Source organism: Epinephelus moara, chromosome 6, assembly GCF_006386435.1.
Source record: "Epinephelus moara isolate mb chromosome 6, YSFRI_EMoa_1.0, whole genome shotgun sequence".
Classification (NCBI taxonomy): Eukaryota; Metazoa; Chordata; class Actinopteri; order Perciformes; family Serranidae; genus Epinephelus; species Epinephelus moara.
This window is the reverse complement of record NC_065511.1, coordinates 35,855,259-35,874,402: the sequence shown is the minus strand read 5'-3', so window position 1 is coordinate 35,874,402 and position 19,144 is coordinate 35,855,259. Positions and strand designations below refer to the sequence as shown.

The 19,144-nt window shown below is 41.3% G+C and overlaps 1 protein-coding gene across 1 annotated transcript; it reads left to right on the top strand.

Annotated features, from left to right (window-relative positions):
* The first annotated feature begins 9,315 nt into the window (after positions 1–9,315).
* LOC126392469 (uncharacterized) lies at positions 9,316–17,694 on the top strand. Its single transcript, XM_050047881.1, has 6 exons — positions 9,316–9,385; positions 13,375–13,520; positions 13,677–13,758; positions 14,890–14,986; positions 15,131–15,221; positions 17,151–17,694. The coding sequence occupies exons 1-6, from the start codon at positions 9,316–9,318 to the stop codon at positions 17,679–17,681; spliced, it is 1,017 nt and encodes a 338-aa protein (XP_049903838.1). The 3' UTR covers positions 17,682–17,694.
* The last annotated feature ends 1,450 nt before the right edge of the window (positions 17,695–19,144 follow it).

Genomic DNA, 19,144 nt, shown 5'->3' with positions numbered 1-19,144 from the left:
CACTGGCGATCTGAACCGGTCAGTGGCGAAAAAACACACACACTTCACACACATACTCACTTACTGTACCCAGCGGGGCAGCCCTCCCCCTCTCTGCTCCAACACTGACTGACAGCTGACTCCACTCATAGCACTGGCGATCTGAACCGGTCAGTGGCGAAAAAAAGCACTTTTAATGTGCAAACTTATACGGGACGTATTTGCCCCCGTTACCGTTTTAGCTCGTTTCGCGGCTCCGGTTGGATCCGCCTCCCTCAATACTGAACCAATTTTAGAACGAGTTGTACCCATGGATCATACGCACACATACACATGGGGAAATAGGGCCCAGGTTGAAAAATACCGAAGTTGTCCTTTAAAGCCGAAGACATATTAAGTTAAGGCAGTTCCATACATTGTGCAGGGCAACATTCGGTACATTACAGGGCTTAAAGCAAGGAAAGTTTCCATGCCTTAAATGTGTTCAGAAAACAAATGGAAGGTATGGGGTTTAGTTAATGAAGAACTGAACATTTGCAGGATGAGACAGTCTCCTCTGAGGTGATATAAGATGCAGGGCTTTCTCTAAGGTCATTGAGTAGCCAGCCAGAGGGGGAACAGTAGCTAGTGAGAATAGTCTGCAGTCATGTCTCCACCCCAACCCCTGAGAGAAGAACAATTTGGCTGTAAAAGTCCAGTTCGGTGGCCACTGGTACATATTAATGGCACAATGTCATTATTTACACTGATCTTAATTGTTGCATATTATAATGGGTTTTCCTCACAATTTGTAAACACGTAGTGAATCATTGTAAAAGAGAATTAGGCTTCTTGAGTGTTGTACCCCCAAGCAGTATGTTAATATCTAAAACCACACCTATTCTGACTGATAGTGACCTTTCTAATCAGGAATCATCAGACCTTTTCTTTTTATCCTTTATGCCTCTGCTCCAGCAACAGCTGTGGCCGAAGGCATTAAGTATTGTCTTTTTTCTTTTTTTTCAGGTTGTCTGTACGTAGGTACGTTCTTGCACACTTTCAGAGAATGTCTTCACATTTGGCATAAATGAATGAATGAATGAACTTTATTTATAAAGAACCTTTCATGCACAAAAGTCGGCAGAGACAAACGGCAAAGAAATAAAACATACAATTAAACAACTCATTCAAGGAGAAAAGAGAAAAATTGAAACATTTATCAATCAATAATTAAGTGATACAAAAATACATAAATACAAACATATTAAGAATATTAAAACAGATAACTGCTAGTTGCCCTAAATGTATGAATAACATCTGTCTGACAATGTTCCAGCCTGTGGTGTGTTTGTATGTCTATGTAATTGTTAACGTCATGTAACCCCCGTTTTGTCTGTTAATGTTTTGCACTGACTGTAAAAAGAATTTCCTTGCAAAGGACTAAATAAGCTAAACTGCTACTTATAGGCTATTTTAAAAAGATATATGTTTTGAGCCGTCGTTTAAAACTGTCCATTGAGCCAGCAAGTCTAATATGTAAAAGCAGGGTGTTCCATATTTTTATGGCGTAGTACCTAAAAGAAGCATCCTCAAAGGTTTTTGCCATTAAGAGCCTTAAAAACCAAAAGAAGGATTTTAGAATAAATTCTAAATGATACTGGGAGCCAGTAAAGGTTACGCAGAACAGGAGTTATATCGTCTCTCTTTTTAGTTTTTGTTAAAACCCTGGCAGCAGCATTCTGATTGGTCTGTAGTTTTGCAATGGCAGTTTTAGGTAGGCTGGTGTATAGAGTGTTACAATAGTCAAGACAACTGGAAACAAAAGCAAGAACAGGCTTCTCAGCATCTCACTGGCTCAGTAGAGGTCATACCTTAGCTATATTGCCCAAATGATAAAATACAGTTTTTGTTAACGAAATAAAATGAGCTTTAAAATTGAGATCACAATCAAAAATGACACCGAGGTTTCTTACCAGAGGTCGTGTCTGTGCGGCCACCTGGACTCAACAATGTGACAAAATGACAAAAATGTCTGCTTCACTGTGACACCATAATGTTTTGCAAAAACACTTTTCTGGCAGTTGTTTAACACCATCACTTGGAGACAGAACGGGAGGCTGAATAGTTTTTGCGTAGAGCCAAAAAATCTTGATTTCTGCAATATGAAATAACACTGTGGGGTCCATAGAACAAAGCACTAGAGATTTACGCTGACTGAGCAGCTAATTTCTATACGAGAACTCTGCTTACTTGCTTTAATTGTGCAGCTTTTTCAGACTTTCTTCTTTCGTACCGAATGGGTCAAATCCCAATAATGAAACAAGTCACTTTACGGGGTATCCACTGATTTACAGACGTTTCTTTCACAGTGTAAGTCTATGGGGGATTTTTCTCTTTTTGGCAACTATGTAAAATTTGCTTTAAAGCCCGGCACTGTTCCTGGGGGCTCGGGCTCAGAGAGACATTAACACCAAATATAATCATGTCTAAATGTGAATCCTCATGTTAACTTGAAAGGTCCAAAAAGCAGAACAGTGTTGTATTATCTAACATTACTCACCATTTCCTCAACTGCAAACGGTCGTCTGGTACTTGTATGCCACGGCAACTTTCAAAGCCATAAAGGAGATCTAATATCTTTCAAACTATTCAGCACTTGTTTCTCTGTTCTGGGTTTGTCTCTAAACGGCGTATGCAGCATGAAACTGTCATAAAATGATTACCAAATTTGTCCAAAAGATCACAAAGATGATATGAAAACAAAAAATTCTTGCTACACAACATTTAATATTTTCCATAGACATATACTTTTTTCTGCCCCGCACTGGAATTACTGTAGGTTGTCAGAAAACATTAAGCCCTGACATTATCAGTTTAACCTTATTTACGCAGTCAGTCTCATTGAGATCAAAATCTATTTTGAAAGAGACCTGAGTACCCACAGCAGGAGCAGTGAGATCAGAGACAAGACACACAGCCAGTCTCACACAAGCACACACAAACAGCATCAGTAACAATCACAGACACTTGTAAATATAAAAGTTAAATCATTTCTATGGTGCAAAGCAGTGAAATGCAGTCTTTCTAAATATTTGCCCTTAGACATAACTAGTCTTCAGCTGTCCTGACATCTGGTCTAATGGTGGATTTGAATTTGAGAGGATTTGCAATACTGAAGCAGATATAGTAGAAGACATTTCTAAACTAAAATTATAGCGTGCATTTCTCTTCTTGCAAGTGGAGACCAGCAATGAGCATTTTATTTATCCCGTTATAAAATGCTGGGCACAGAGACAAGTAGTTTTTAGAAAGTACAAGATATCTCCTTAATCAAGAGGTGATGGCTGATTGCACAACCTGCCTTCACAAGAAAAATGTGTTTCATTCTGATAGGAGAAACGTAATTTTAATCTTCACAGTCTGAGCCAGTTCTTCCACGTGAGATTTGAAAGTGAGATTACTATCTGACCAAATTCACAAATTGAACAACTTCAATTTCAGTACCTTTATGTGAGCTGATGGCAGGAAGATAGACGGGGTTACAAGTTCCAGAGAGTGAAACACATTTTGTTTTGTCATCATTCAGAACAGGTTTGAGGTTATGTAGAGAAGTCTGAAGAACATCAAAGGCAGGCTGTAATCTAGACATGGCTCAAATTAAAAAGAGCTACATGCATACAAGTTCATATCATCTGCATAGATGTGGATATTTTAAGTCTGTGCTGGAGTAATGTTTTTAATGCAGATTGTAAATAAAAACGGACCAAGCACAGAGCCTTGAGGTACCCCCTTGGTTATAAAAAGGGAGGTTGATGTGAGACAGTGCAGATTGCCTTGTCTCAGACGCTGCTATGGAGAAATACGGGGCATTATATAAGCTAAGACATACGCATTTTGCTTTCATATTTCTATGTCAATGTGTTCAACCCTCAAAAATAGACCCATAGGGAACTTGAAGATTAATTTGAAATGCTACTTAAGGATTTCTTCATAAGTATGTCATAATCATTGTGTTTTGGTGAGATGCCAATTCAAATTTTAAAGTTTAGATTGTATAAGTGCTTGGAACATTATAATGGAAGTACATGATGGCCATTCACATGCTCAGTTATGTCTCATAAGATGTTGCAACATTTTTGATTGATACCATTTGTTACACAGATTTGGTGCTAAATTTAAGCATTTTTGCCCACTCGACCATTGATAAAAATAGTCAAAATCCCTCCAAAATACCACATTAACACACTTAGACCTTGAGGAACACCACAGAAAAATCCTTGCTGGGATTTGGTTTAAAAACTTTCTATATTTAAAGATTTCTGTAAGAATTGCATTTTTTTGGCAACTGGATGGCGAGCACTTTCTTTCTGAAAATCTGCTGAGAAACCTACGTATTGTCAATATACCTTTGTCAGCCGGATGTCCTCTGAATGTCCGATGTCTGTAGTTTGTGGTTAAGTTTCATGAGGCTGTGATTATCCAAAATTCACAATAGGTCATTTTATACAGTCATTTCCTTTTTTTTAAAAAAAATGGTCCCACTACAATGAATGGCTGCTTTGGAGGCAAATGCCATCACACATGAATGAAATTAGGTTCCTTGAATCCACAAGTCTCAGCTTTCCAGTTATACCCAATTTATGCAATTCCAACACTGTTTAGGGCCCCCAGTGTGCAGAAATATTTAAATACAATAGGCAAAAATAGTCAGGTCAACTTTTATAGTACATTTCATACAACAAGCATAAACTCAGTGTGCATAAGATACATCATACATGACAAACACAAAATAAAATATGTGATAATAAAGTATTACATGTATAAAAACAAGCAGGACGTGATAAAAACAAGCAAAAATAAGAAGATATTGTTATTATCATTATTCTTCAAAAAGGATAAGAGATAATAACTAATAATACTAATTCCTAAAACAAATAAAAATACACCTAAAAACTGTAGTTCATGTGGAAGAGAATTCCAGAGAGTAGGACCATAATGACTACAAGCACCACGAGCTGATTGAGAGTTGATTTTAGGTACAATGAGTGGACCTGTATTTGATGATCTAAGGCAGGGGTGTCAAACTCATTTAGTTCAGGGGCCACATACAGCCCAATTTGATCTCTAATGGGCCGGACCAGTGAAACCACTTCATAATAATCTGTAAATAACAAAGATTTTTCCTTTTTTTTTAATTGTTCATTCCGGAAACATCCACTCATTTACAAAACAGATGAATATCTGAGCAAATTTAACAGTATTTTTCAGTTTTTCCACATTCAGTCTGTCTATTATGTATGCATTTTCGTCATAATTTCCCATTAAAGTCATCCCCTACGTTACAAACCATTTACAGTCTGAAGTTTTAGCAGCAGGGACCACAGTAAGTATTCATTGTTATTTCAGAGAGCTGTATTCTTGTCAGGGTGAAAAGCCTCTGAATCAGCATTTTACTTCAAGTATCTCCTCACTGTTTAAAGCTGACACCTCTCAGCCGTCACAGGTGCATCAACATTAGGTGTACAAAGTCATCCAGTGGGCCAGTTCTGGTCCCCGAGCCATATGTTTAACACCCCTTTACACCCCTTTATTTAACGTCTGCTCTGTCAGTTCAGCAAAAAGTGTGTTACAGTGGAATTAAAACTGTGAACCAACTTTTCAGAGTCTGACTGAGACAAGAAGCATCTAACTTTGGATGTATTTCTGAGGTGATAAAAGGCAGTCTTAGAAATATTACAGATGTGGTTCTAGATGTTAAATTCAGCGTCTAAAATCAGTAAAAAAGTTTTTGATATGCTCTCATGGTTTTGCAGACAGGGGAGCTAACCAAGATTGATTTCATTCCTCAAAGCCTTTGGTCCTACTAACAAAATAGCATATGTATACTGTAGATTTTGCCCAAAACTGCATGGGATTAGCATAAAGCAGGCACATCTGTAACGGGAAGACTCGTGGGTACCCATACAACCCATTTTCATTCAGATATCTTGAGATGAGAAGTCGAGGGACCTTTTTGAAAATGTCGATGCCCGTTTTTCCCTTGCCAAAATTTAGCCCATCTTTGGAGAGATATTTAGCCCCTCGCCTGAGAAGCTAGCATGCCACGGTGTTCATTAGGTCTTTTAGTTTCATATGTTATGTTATATATTCTCATTCTAGCCTTTAAACCCATGCAACTACAGCTTCTGAAAAACAGAATCAGCTGGGATTGCTGGCAGCCCTGCAGGTCTCGGTTATCAAGACCTTAATGATAGTCGTCCGTCTGTCCGTCCTTCCGTCCATCCATTCATCCCTCCCTTCCTTGCTTGCTTGCATGCTTGCTTCCTTCCTTCCCGGGACCAGGTCGTGGGGGCAGCAGGCCAGGCAAAGCACTCCAGACGTCCCTCTCCCCAGCAACTCCAAGGTGTTCCTAGGCCAGATGAGATATGTAATCCCTCCAGCGTGTTCTGGGTCTGCCCTGGGGGCCTCCTACCAGTGGGACATGCCTGCACAGGAGGATCCTGATCAGATGCCCGAACCACCTCAACTGACCCCTTTCGACACGAAGGTGCAGCGGCTCTACTCGGAGCTCCCTCCAGATGTCTGAGCTCCTCACCCTATCTCTAAGGCTGAGCCCAGCCACCCCACGGAGGAAACTCATTTCGGCCGCTTGTATCTGCGAATTCATTTTTTCAGTCACTACCCAGAGCTCATGATCATAGGTGAGGGTTAGGACGTAGATGGACCAGTAAATCAAAAGTTTCTCCTTCTGGCTCAGCTCCCTCTTCACCACGACGGTCCGGAGCAGCGCCCGCATCACTGCAGAAGCCGCACCAAACTGCTGATTCATCTCACGCCTCATTCTACCCTCACTCATGAACTAATAATGATAATAATTATAATAAACTTCATTTGTATGGCACAGTTCTTAACACAGTTACAGTCCGGCTGTGTGTTGTCAGGAAATACATGAGGGGGACAAATTGAAGAAGCAAAGAAAGAAATGGAGAAATTAGTTCAGATGTTTCCATACAAGGCATAAAGGCTGACAGAGTGGTAGATGAATATTATAGTGACATGAATCATATGCTATGCACAACATAGTCATCACATCTCAGCCCAGCTGAACACCTACAGTATGCTCATCACCAAAACAAATGAGGAAATATCTCCTGGGAGAGTGGTGTTCATCGCCTCCAGTAAAGAAGAAGTTTGGCTCTTTCCGGCTTGATTATAAAAAATTAATGTTTTTTGACAAAGCGGGTTCTTAAAAATCTTAAATAACAACATGACCATGATTAAAATCCAGACAACAAATAAATATATAATCCACAGTGATTTTAAAGGACACATGTTTAAGTTTTATGAATCACAGAGGCAATACTGAACTCTATAAAATGCTTGAAACAGAATTATCTTCAGTCCTGTTTTTTTTTTTATATAATTCAAATTTTTATTGTGCTTCGTTAGGGTGACACATGACGGCTCTAGATGTCAAATGAGACATTCAGTCTTGACTAACAAAAATAATAAAACAGGATGATAGAGATCCATACAAGAGCTGGTACAGCACCAGTCTCAATCCACCAAAAAAACAGCTAAAATAATACAATTAAATTTGAATAAATAAACACATTTAAAAAAGACAGAATCACACTTCAAGGCCCCCGGAAAATACAAAATAATTCCAGAAATCTCCCCAGATTGGTCCTTGAGCACAGTTAGTCATCCTAGTCAACATAGATTCATAAGAGGCAGTTTTTATCATATAGTTGACCCATTCTTTTATTGACTTCCAATACCTGAGTATAGTTCTGGCAGCTGACTCGAGCCATAACAACTGAGAATTCATCCCTTCACACCTTATGCACTTGTGATCTATCCCCCAATAAATAGAGTCTCCGAGACACTGGCAATGTCTTACCTCACCATTTACCCAAGTGTCTAGGAATTTTACTCCAAAAGGGCTGGTGTCCAGTAGTATTTGTGTATTATTTTATACTGGGCAAATTTTCTTCTGGATTCCCTGACAAACACCAATCAGCCAAAACATTAAAACCACTGACGGGTAAAGTGAATATTATTGATCATTTCATTACAACACAATGTTCTGCTGGGAAACCTTTGGTCCTGGCATTCATGTTGATGCCCCTGTGCGCACTCCACCCACCTTAACATTGTTACAGACAAAGAACCCCGCTCATTGCAACAGTACCCCAGTTGACAGTAGCCACCCAGCAAGGCAGTGCACCATGCCACACCGCCAACACTGCTCAGGAATGGCCTAAGGAACATGACCAAGAGCTCAAGACATCAACCTAGCTTTCACATTCCCCAGATCCCAATCTGATGGAGCATCTGTGGGCTGAACCAGTACCTCAGAGGTACTCTGTCCAGGCTTGGACAGGCCAGAGCCAAGTCCGATCTACGGTGGGGCCTCTGACCTGTCGAGGCATGGACACAGGACCTCTGGGGGTGTCCTGTGTCGTCTGGCACCAAGGTGTTGTCGACAGATCCTTTGAGTCCTGTGGGTAGTGAGGTAAAGTACTGGCATGCCCAATGGATGTTCAATTGGATTGGGATCTCGGGAAATTGGAGGCCAGGTCGATGCCTTGAGCTCTTAGTCATGTCCCCCAGGCCGCTCCTGAGCAGTTTTTGTGGTGTAGCATGGTGCACTGTCCTGCCTGGGGGGCCACTGCCATCAGGGAGTGCTGTTGCGATGAGGGCGTGTATTGGTCTGTAATGGTGTTTGAGTGGGTGGTGTGTGACACATAAATTGCAGGAGCCAAGGTTCCTCAAAGGGCATTGCACTGTAACAAAATTATCAAAGTTAGTCACTTCACCAGTCAGTGGTTTAAATGTTTTGGCAGTTCGGTGTATTTTCCACCGTCAGACCGAATCTTCAGTCACAGAATTATGTGAATCTCAGTTCACAGAATCATCTTCAGTCCTGTTTCAGTGCCACTGAACAAAAGCACGTGCCAAAAACCAAACCAAAAAGGTAAAAGAGAAGAAAAAAAGCTGTGACGTAAAAACAGGGTTGACTTCCTGTGGTGCAACCAGTGATAAGTTAAACCTCAGTTCCATCTCTCATTCACCGTCTGAGACATCAACAGCACCAGGACAGCCCCCAAGGTGAGAGCACTTTTCCATTTACTTTACTTCATACAGTTGCACCTTTTGATTAACCTTTAAAATAATGTGAACCTGATGTGCATTATAACATTTGTGAATTTGTTATATTTAAACCACAGACTGATAAATTTCTGTGAGTGTTGGTGTAGACTGGAATGAAGCAGTAAATCCAAAAAGACATTCAGACTATGATAGGAGATGTTTTATTCATATCCACAGTGTGATACTCACATCCATGGAGACATGACGTGTCCGCAGCTCCTGTTCGTGTGTTGGTGCTCCGGCATCCTCGCAGTGACCAGCTGCATCAGAGGTAATGCTCACTTGCTCACTACACACTGATGTTTTCTTCTGAACTTATGATGGGAAATGCTTTAATAAGGTAGCTTGTCATGTTTCTCAGTTTGTGGTATTCACATGATCAGTCCCCCCCACACCAATGTATGATTGTGCTCAGATAACTTATTCCAGTCAGCAACCCCGTAGTGGGAGGTTAAGGGGAAATGTTAATCTGTAGAGATGTCAAGTGATAACTGACATCATGTCATGTATGAATAATGGAGTAATATTTTGATTCCATAGTACTTACATACAACTGTGTGGTGCTTTGCTCAAGTGTTTCCATTTTATGTAACTTTATACTTCTATTACACCACATTTCCTCTACTACATTGATGTGACAGTGTCAGTTGCAGGTTACTTTACAAATTAAGATTTTACATCAAAGAACATATGATGAGTTAATAAGATACCAAGGTGTGAATATTCAGGGGAGCGAAGGAGAGCTTGGCTCCTCTTATGAATGCATGATTTGTGAATTTTTTTTTGGGGGGGGGGGGGATCTAAAATATTAACAATGTGTTATTTTTGCCATGCATTCCAATATTTGTATCTTCATCATCATGTAACATGCAAGTATGTTTTTAGGAGAGACTTAAACAAAGCCAGTGACTCAGACAGATACAGACATGCATGCTGTCATTGCCATCACCAGTTAAGCATGGTGGCACAATATCATAAACTTCACTCACTTTAACTCAGAGATCATGGACGAAGACATAAAGCAAATAGACCTACATTCTCGCAGGTAGAGAGGCGTGCAGCCTGCTCTTTTTGAGGCATGCCCTGAATGTTACGGTGTAGTTTGCACACTGCAAAATACCCTATATTGTTAAAGATTAAACCAGAATCTTCAAGCTTGTGACAGCTTTAACAGGCAGTGTTTAGATGAGGCTCCTTGTAAAATTATCCTACGTTTCATAAAAAAAATTAGTGTAGCACAACTTTTCTTCTGTCCTGTCCCGTTAATGACTTCACGGCTCCTTAGATTTATCTTTGACCTTGCGAATTTGTGCATGACCGTTACGTTTGAATCCACAGGACTAAATAACCCACATGGTTATGAAGTAGTTAAAATGATCTCCACCTCAAACAGCTGCAGCAGTAAAATGATACTTATGTATTGATGCATCAATAGCAATCTAGCAATGTCATATACAACACTTACTCATGCTTATAGGGAAGCTTCAGTACTTTTCAACCTGGACCCTATTTTCACACGTTTCGTGTCCAGTTTTTTTTTTTCACGCTTGGTCCTTTTCAGCACTCTAAACAGACTCAGAGCAGAGACTCAGCATTTTTGTGCATATGTGAACACTCCAAGAGAACTCAGACCCCTCTGAAGTGAACTGTACTCAGACTACTAGGAGGTGGTCTGAGTTCAGGTCGCTTCAGGTCAGTGGTACGGTTTATTTAACCTGTGCACTGTGAACACAAAGCGCTCCTGGTTCGCTTTGCTCTTTGCCTTTTTATTTAACCCTTGACATCACATGCTGTTGCACTGGGATGCTTGAAAACACCACGTCAGCCTGTAACGCTTGCAAGGACGCAGGACGAGGAGTAGTTTGGTCCACGGAAGATACTGCACGTCTCCAGATGTGGAATGTAGAATACCTCAAACAGCCACAGTCTACAGCACAGAAACACTAAGGTTTTCCTCCAATTTTAAGTTCAATTATATATGGGCGAGAGTGTGAACAGAAAGAGGACTGAGTCCTTTTTCTGTTGGTCCACTTTTCGGTGCACTTTAAGAGCACTGGGTTCGATTAATTTAAAAGGGACTATATGTGAAAACACCCTAAATAATAATGGAGACAACAATTTTTGAAACTGGTCCAGTGTTTAGAGAGATGGCTGCAGCTAACAGCAGCGTAACAGACTGTAAGGTAATGCTCATGGCTAATTGTGCACCGTCAACTTAGGTGTAATACAAGTGTTTGTTTTTGTCGCTGACAGGCTCACATTGTTATTAGAAGTATCTGACAACATTACGGAAAGGACCCTAAAGAGAAATGAAAAGTTTTTTCATACCTTTCGCTGCTCTGTTTTTCCCTCAAAGTTTCCCTCAAGGAGAAGTCTCCCTCTTAAATCTTGCAAGAGATGACTTGGTGCAAGAAAAACAACGGTGGAAATGATAGTGAGAGTTGGAGAGAGGAGTGTGGGAAAGAGTTTGTAGTGTTGTAGTACAGAAAGTGTAGCTTAGTGTTATCTAGAAGATTTTCAGTTTCATGGCTGAATATTTTGGTGATTTTCACAATGTGGAAAAGTCTGTGAGATTTCAGAACAAGACTTCTCCTTAAGAGAGACTTGGTCACGAAACAGAGCAGCGAAAGGTATGAAACACGCTCATGACACACAGTTATAGACATACAGAATCAGCGAAAGGTACAGAAAGAAGTTCAATTGCTCTGTAGAGTCTTTGCCGTATTGTTGTCAGACACTCCTAATAAGGTTCAAGGTTCAGTTTATTGTCATTCAAGTTTTTGAAGTTGGACTCCATCTCCATAGCTGCTCCTCTGATGAAGAGGGGAGGGGGTGTGGCCTCTGCTCCTGAAGTCTACAAACATCGCCGTAGTCTCCTCCAATAACAATCTGAGTCTGTCAGTGGCAAACACAAGCACTTGTAATGGACGTAAATTGACGATGCACAATTGTCTGTAGGGATCACGTTGCAGTGTGTTTCACCGCTGCAGCTGGAGCGGTCTCTTTTAAACTGGACCAAACTAAAAAACTAATGTCCCCATTATTCACTCAGAATCCAAAACATAGGAAAATAGAGTCCAGGTTGAAAAATACAGATGTTTCTCTTTAGGCAAAGGATCTGAAAACTTCTTCCAACACTGCATTACTCAGTATTTAAGTAAATTAGTTTACTATGTTGCTGAGTTGCACACGTGTGTGTGATGTATGTGACACCAAGCAGTTGTGTAACTTGAGTAAATTTTTGCAGTATGATAATGTGTCAAAAATGACAATAATCTTTTTTCCCACTTTCATACTGCAGTTGATGGATATTCGTGTGTCAGTGCCTACTGGAACATGGTTACTTGTGTGCTGAACATCACTGATAATCCCGTGGGACGGTCCAACACCACCTACAGCCTGAAATTCATTGATTTGTGGGGGTAATGGTACTTCCTATTCCTCTTACAGCAATTAATGTTTGTGTTTCTGCCACACAAACACATGTTAATGTTCTGGTGTTGTTTTTATTTTAACCTTTAGGGAAGGCACAATTTCCTGTCCGCTTGTGATGATGAATCACAGTTACAGCTGTGTGTGTAAACTCAGTGACGACTCAGACCACTTTGTGAATTCAGATAAATATGACATAAAACTTTGTCATGAATCCGGCTGCCTTCCTGTGATAGAGATGTTTTCACCATCACAGCACAGTACGTATCAATCAAGTGATTGAATAATGTCTGAGTGACTCCCATGTGTGTTGATGTTTATTTACATGAATGTGTGCAGATGTGTGTGCGTGATGTTGTGTCTGTAAATGATGCCGAGAAAGTACAATATTTCCAAAGAACAGTACCTTTATTATTCAAGAGAGATACCAGAGTTGTGGACTCATGACTTGGACTCAAGTTACAAATTTGATGAATTTGGACTCGACAAAATCAAAAAAAGACTTCAACACCAACGACTTGTCACTTCACTTAGACTTGAACCTTTTTACTTGAAAATACTTGATACCTTTGGGGAAGGTCAATACATTTTGCAAAGAGCACATTATAACTTGTTTAGGGCTCAAACTCAAAGTTCAGGACATGGGATTCGACTCTTGACTTCGGACTTAGTGCAGAGACTTAACTTGTGACTTACAAAGCAATGACTTGGTCTGCCCTCTGAGGATTAACGAACAACAAACATTAGTTTGTGCCTTTGCATGATATGCTGCATGTATTAGACATTCATATATTGTGGAGACATGCTTTGATAAATGTTTGTGTTCAGTTCAGCTGACGCCCCCGCACAAAGCTGAGGTCCAAGAAACACCAGACACTGTTAATGTCACGTTGAAAAGTGGGTATGAAGGCCATCGGTACCTCAACGATGGCCTGGACTACGAACTATTACTTCAAACATCTCAAAGCAGCAGGGTAAGATACACCATTAAAGGTCCAGTGAGTGGGATTTAGGGGAATATATATTAGATATATATTGGAAATGGAATATAATATTAATAACTATATTTCTTTGAAGCGGTTGGGATGAGAGTCAGCATCTCCAAATCTGAGGCCATGGTTCTCTGCCAGAAACCGGTGGTTGCCCCCTCTGAGTTAGGAGAGTTACTGCCTCAAGCGAGGGAGTTCAAGTATCTTGAGGTCTTGATCACAAGTGAGGGTAGAATGGAGCGTGAAATGTATTAGTGGTTTGATGTGGCTTCTGCAGTGGTGTGGGCACTGCGCCGGACCGTCCTGGTGAAGACGGAGCTGAGCCGCAAGGCAAAGCTTTCAGTTTACTGGTCCATCTACGTCCCAACCCTCACCTATGGTCATGAGCTCTGGGTAGTGACCAAAGAATGAGATCGCAGATACAAGCAGCCGAAATTAGTTTTCTCCGTTGGGTGGCTGGGCTCAGCCTTAGAGATAGGGTGAGGAGCTCGGACATTTGGAGGGAGCTCGGAGTAGAGCTGCTGCTCTTTCGTGTCGAAAGGGGTCAGTTGAGGTGGTTTGGGCATCTGATCAGGATCCTCCTGTGTGCCTCCTGCTGGAGGTGTTTCGGGGACGTCCCTCTGGTAGGAGGCACCAGAGTAGACCCAGAACACGCTGGAGGGATTACATATCTCATCTGGCTTGGGAACGCCTTGGGGTCCCCCAGGAGGAGCTGGAAAGCGTCGCTGGGGAGAGGGACGTCTGGGGTGTTTTGCTTGGCCTGCTGCCCTCACAACCCGGCCTTGGGTTTCAGTTCATCATTTCAGTTTTGCAACCTCATCACTAGATACCACTAAATCCGACACACTGGACCTTTAAAAATAGCCATACTTTGAAAACATTTTTTTTGCTGTAATAAGATCCAGTAATAATCATTTGATTGTTTCAACCTTTCCTCAGACTCTTCATTCCAAATCAATTCAATTCCAAGGGTCTATATCGATTCCAAGGTCAGAACTGAAACCAGATGCTACATATTGCCTTAAAGTGAGATCCCTACCTAACAATAGGGATTATAAGAGCAGTTGGAGCGAATGGAGTCCATCGACATGCTGGAAAAATGAAGCAGGAGAAAGTAAAGTGGCACTTCTTCTTCAGTCTAAAGGCTTTGTCTATAGTCACTGTGTGTGAGGTCTTGTCCCCGAAATATGTGTGTCTCAGTTTCATTATGAACAAGTGTTGTATATTGTATGAAGGAGTCAGTCAAACCAGCCTTCGTAGAATAATGCTAATAACTCTTCAGCACCTAATAGACTTACTGTCTTCTCCGTAACATGACTCACTAATTCTGTGTCATTTCATGAAACTTTCTCAGAACAAGTAAATATATTAGTCATTCTGATCAAATCTCTGGGCCCGGTGTGTGTCGCTGTTGGAGTCCTGCTGTTTGTGTTCTACAGTCCCGCTGCAAGGTAAATCATCTGCACTCTGAAATGTTGATGAAAGGGGAAATTTAAGGTTGTTGCAATCAACATAATCTGCTGTGGATAATGTTTGCATGTCTGCAAAGTCAGATGGGATTTCATCGTCCTGATCTTTCATGTTTTGCACGACAGAATGAAGATAAAAACTAAACTGCTGTCGCACACACCATCACCGGCTCCTTTCTTCCAACCTCTGTTTCAACAACACGAAGGCAATTTCCAGGTGAGGTGGTGTCACAGTGTCCTCTTGTCCGTCTTTGTTTTATTGTCTCATTTCAGGAATCTAAAGCAGCTCTGCTGTTTGACAGTTTTAATGACATTTTGAACAACAGCTGCCCTTTTAGTGTCTGTTGTAAACAGTAATTATTTTGAGTTTAATGTCAGCCTGGCTACAGTGGAAGTACACAAAGGATGTTTCATGGTGCAAAAAAAAGCACAGCACGCAAAACATGATGCGATTAACTAAATAACGTTGTGTTAGTCAAGAACATAACTGTAGTAGGAAAAAACAACAGAGATTGCTGACTAGCATCCTGTTTACCAAGTGAGCTGGTGAAATAATCTAAGAAAACGATAACACTGTAACATATCAGCATTTCTTCAGTAATATATGAGCTGAATTTGTCATCAGCTGGTGGATGGTGTGTCACCACGGTGAGATATCTGTTCAAGATCAACAAACAGCAAAACTGGCTGTCTTTTGGGAAACCATAGCAGTGTTTTCACCAGAGTTTGTCGGAACAAATGTGGGTGATTTTAGCGGCACATTACTGCATTTCCCAGTGGTGTCTGAGCCACAGAGCCTGGGTGTTTATCATGAAAACATCGCTGCTTTCCCAGCGGGGGTTGTGCCAAAACATGATCTTTTCCAAACCATTACCAAGTGGTTTTGTGCCTAAACCTAACCACACCTTCATCACAGCCTTGTTGAGAAACGTAACGTTTTAACATATCCGTGGTTTGCAGAAACATTCAATATGAACATTGTTTTGGGGGATTGGGTTGTATCAGCATGGTTAAATCAGGCTAAGAGTGTTGCACTGGTGGCACTGAGAATTTGGGGGATTGTTTGGCCCAGATCACACAGACGCAGATAACCGAGATCTGTGTGGGTACATGTGACCAAAAAGAGGGTGAATCATGGGGAGTACCACCAGTTGGTCCAGGAGCTTCTCCTCCATGATGGCTGTTTCCAGGCATATTTTAAGATGACTCGGGGGCAGTTTGACAACCTGCTGTCTATCGTCCGGCCGTATAGCTCTGGGTATCCATCAAGCGCTACCATCACTTTCTCCTCCATGGGTTACTAACTGTAAACTTGTTGTCATGACCACCACGGTAGGCCCGCCGCCTCTTAAATCTTCCGATTGGACAATGGGAAAAAAAGATGACGAAGAAAGAGATGACGTGGGGCGCTTCTCTGCTCTGAGTGAATTTTTTTAACTCTAGGAGTTCAGAGTGCTCTGGCAAAAACACCAAGCGCCTAGAGCGCAGAAACGCGAGGTTTGTCACATCACAAAAAGCTTCATTGTCAGTAATAACAATAATAACAGTCATACATTAAAAGAAAAAGATAAATAAATACCTGTGACTACTACTACTGAGTCATTTGACCAGGGTGTGAATGCTGATTGAAACCTTTCCTATTACATTAAAAAGACAGATATTAGTGGGTGTTAGTGTGTTTTCTGTGCAGTAGAAAAGGGGCTACATAGTACCAATTAGATTTCACATAAGAGTGTGTAAGGTAATGTCAACTTTAATGTCCCTGAGGGGCAACTTGAGATACAGTCATGAGAACAACAAAACAGACACATACCACACAGTGTCCAGTATCACACACTGTTAGGGGTCAATCATGGACATTAAGGGTCACTGCTGGTTAAGATAAGTGATAGCAGACGGGACAAAGGACAATCTGTAACGCTTTGTGCTGCACTTACATGTAAGTAGTCAAAACCTCCGCCCTGATTGAAAGCATCTGAAACTCAACGTGGAGGCGATGTTGAGAGTCTGAGACAATAGACCGAGCTTTAGAGGTGACCTTCTCTACTGAAGGTCATGTGTGTATGTTGTGTGTGATGTGCTACAGTGAAAATAAGTCATGCAGCTTTATCTCACCCGATGTATCTCAATGCTTCTGAATTTCCAGGAATGGTTTTCACCTCGAGGCAGATTTGTGCTCACATATAAAACTGAAGAGATCCTGAAAACCGATGCTGTGAATGTTGTCCCGAATCCCATTACAAAGGACCCAGAGGAGAACCAGGACTTCCACAACCTTCCAGTAACACAACTGGTGTTCCCTCAGTGTCAAAGCTCCTATGTTGGCTTACCCGGGGTACATGAGGGCCCTCCCCCTTTAACTCTGGTCTGTCCAGGGGACATGTCTTACACTCAGCTGCCCTGCTCTGTCTGGGGTGTCGGCATTGGAGAAGTAGAAGTTCCACCTCCTTTCTTCTCCTCTCCACCTAAAGATCTCTTCAACATCAGCCGTGAGGACTCCGGCTGTGAGGACCTGACCCAAAGCCCTGAGTGCAGTGTACTTAACAGTCCCGTTGATGACAGTCCACCACCATGTTACTGCAGTGATTACTGCATTCTCAACAAAACAGCAGAAGGTTTCGCTCCTGTTTTATTGTCCAGAGGAAACAACCTAAATGATCAGTCTGATTCCCCGTAAGAGGGTGAGAGCTAAGAAATGATCCTGTCAGTTGGTTTGGAGAAAACAGACGTCACAATACCAGTCACACTGATCACGATGGCTGTATATCGCATAGCAGGAAGTAGTCACAATCAGACTTGATGCTTGCATGCTCACACACACACTTACTGTATGTTTTGTGTTCCAGTGGGCACTTTTTATTTAGCCAGGAAAGGTTTTATGTGTGTTTTTGAATGTACCTGATTATGTCTCTGTCTATAAAGCAAACACAACACACAGAAGGCTTCTGCCCTGGCTGAGTCACAGTGTATGTTACACTTGATGAAGCATTTGCAATACGGACTGCAGAATGTAATGACACGTGAATGCGTGTTTCTTTGAAATGTTTTTAATGCACAGCTGAACATTTTTTATTTGCTTGTGCTGACACTGCCTTCACCGTTTAACGAAGATTAATGATGAGGACCAACTACAGATGTGTCGCCTGGGTGAAGCCAGTCGGCATGAGTGGATTATGAGACAGTGGGTCCCTGGGCACAGATATGCAAAAGGCTCCACCACCTGTCCCCCACAGCAGCAAGACACAGGCTGTGTAGTTGTTTTGTGTCTCTTTGTAGTCGATATGCATCCCTCTGTGGTTTTGTGTTTCTATGTAGTTTTTTGTAGTTGCTCTGAGTCTTGTTGGGTCTCTTTGTAGTTGGTTTGTGCCTCTTTGTGGTCGATATGCAACTCTCTGGTTTTGTAATTGTCATCATTTTGAGTCTGGTTGTTGTTGCTTTCTGTCTCTTTGTAGTCATTTTGAATCTGTTGTTGCTCTGTGTCTGTTTGTTGTTGCATTGTGACTCTTTGTGGTCATCTTAAATCTCTTTGTATAGTTATTTTGAGTCCCTTTGGTAGTTGTTGTGGGTCTTGTGTCGCTCTGCAGCTCTTTTGTATCTCTTTGTAGTTTTGTGTCTCTTTGTGGTCGATATGCATCTCTCTGCTTTTTTGTTTGTAGTCATTTTGAGTCTTGTAGTTGCTTTCTGTCTCTTTGAAGTCAATTTGTGTCTCTTTGTGATTGTTTTGCCCCTTTTCGTAGTTGTCTTTGCAGCTGTTTAGAGTCTCTTTGTTGTCTCTGTAGTCGATATGCATCTCTGTGGTTTTGTGTTTCTTTGTAGTTTTTTGTAGCTGTTTTGAGTCTTGTTGTTGCTTTTTGTCTCTTTGAAGTCATTTTGAGGATGTAGTTGCTTTGTGTCTCCTTGTTGTTGCGTTAAGACTCTTTGTGGTCATCCTAAATCTGTTTGTGTTGTAATTTTGTGTCTCTTTGTAGTTTTGTGTCTCTTTGTGGTTGTTTTTGCCCCTTTTTTGTAGTTGTTGTGAGTCTTGTTGTGTCTCTTTGCAGCTGTTTTGTGTCTCTTTGCAGCTGTTTTGTGTCTCTTTGTGGTGGATATGCATCTCTCTGTGGTTTTGTGTTTCTTTGTAGTCATTTTGAGTCTTGTTGC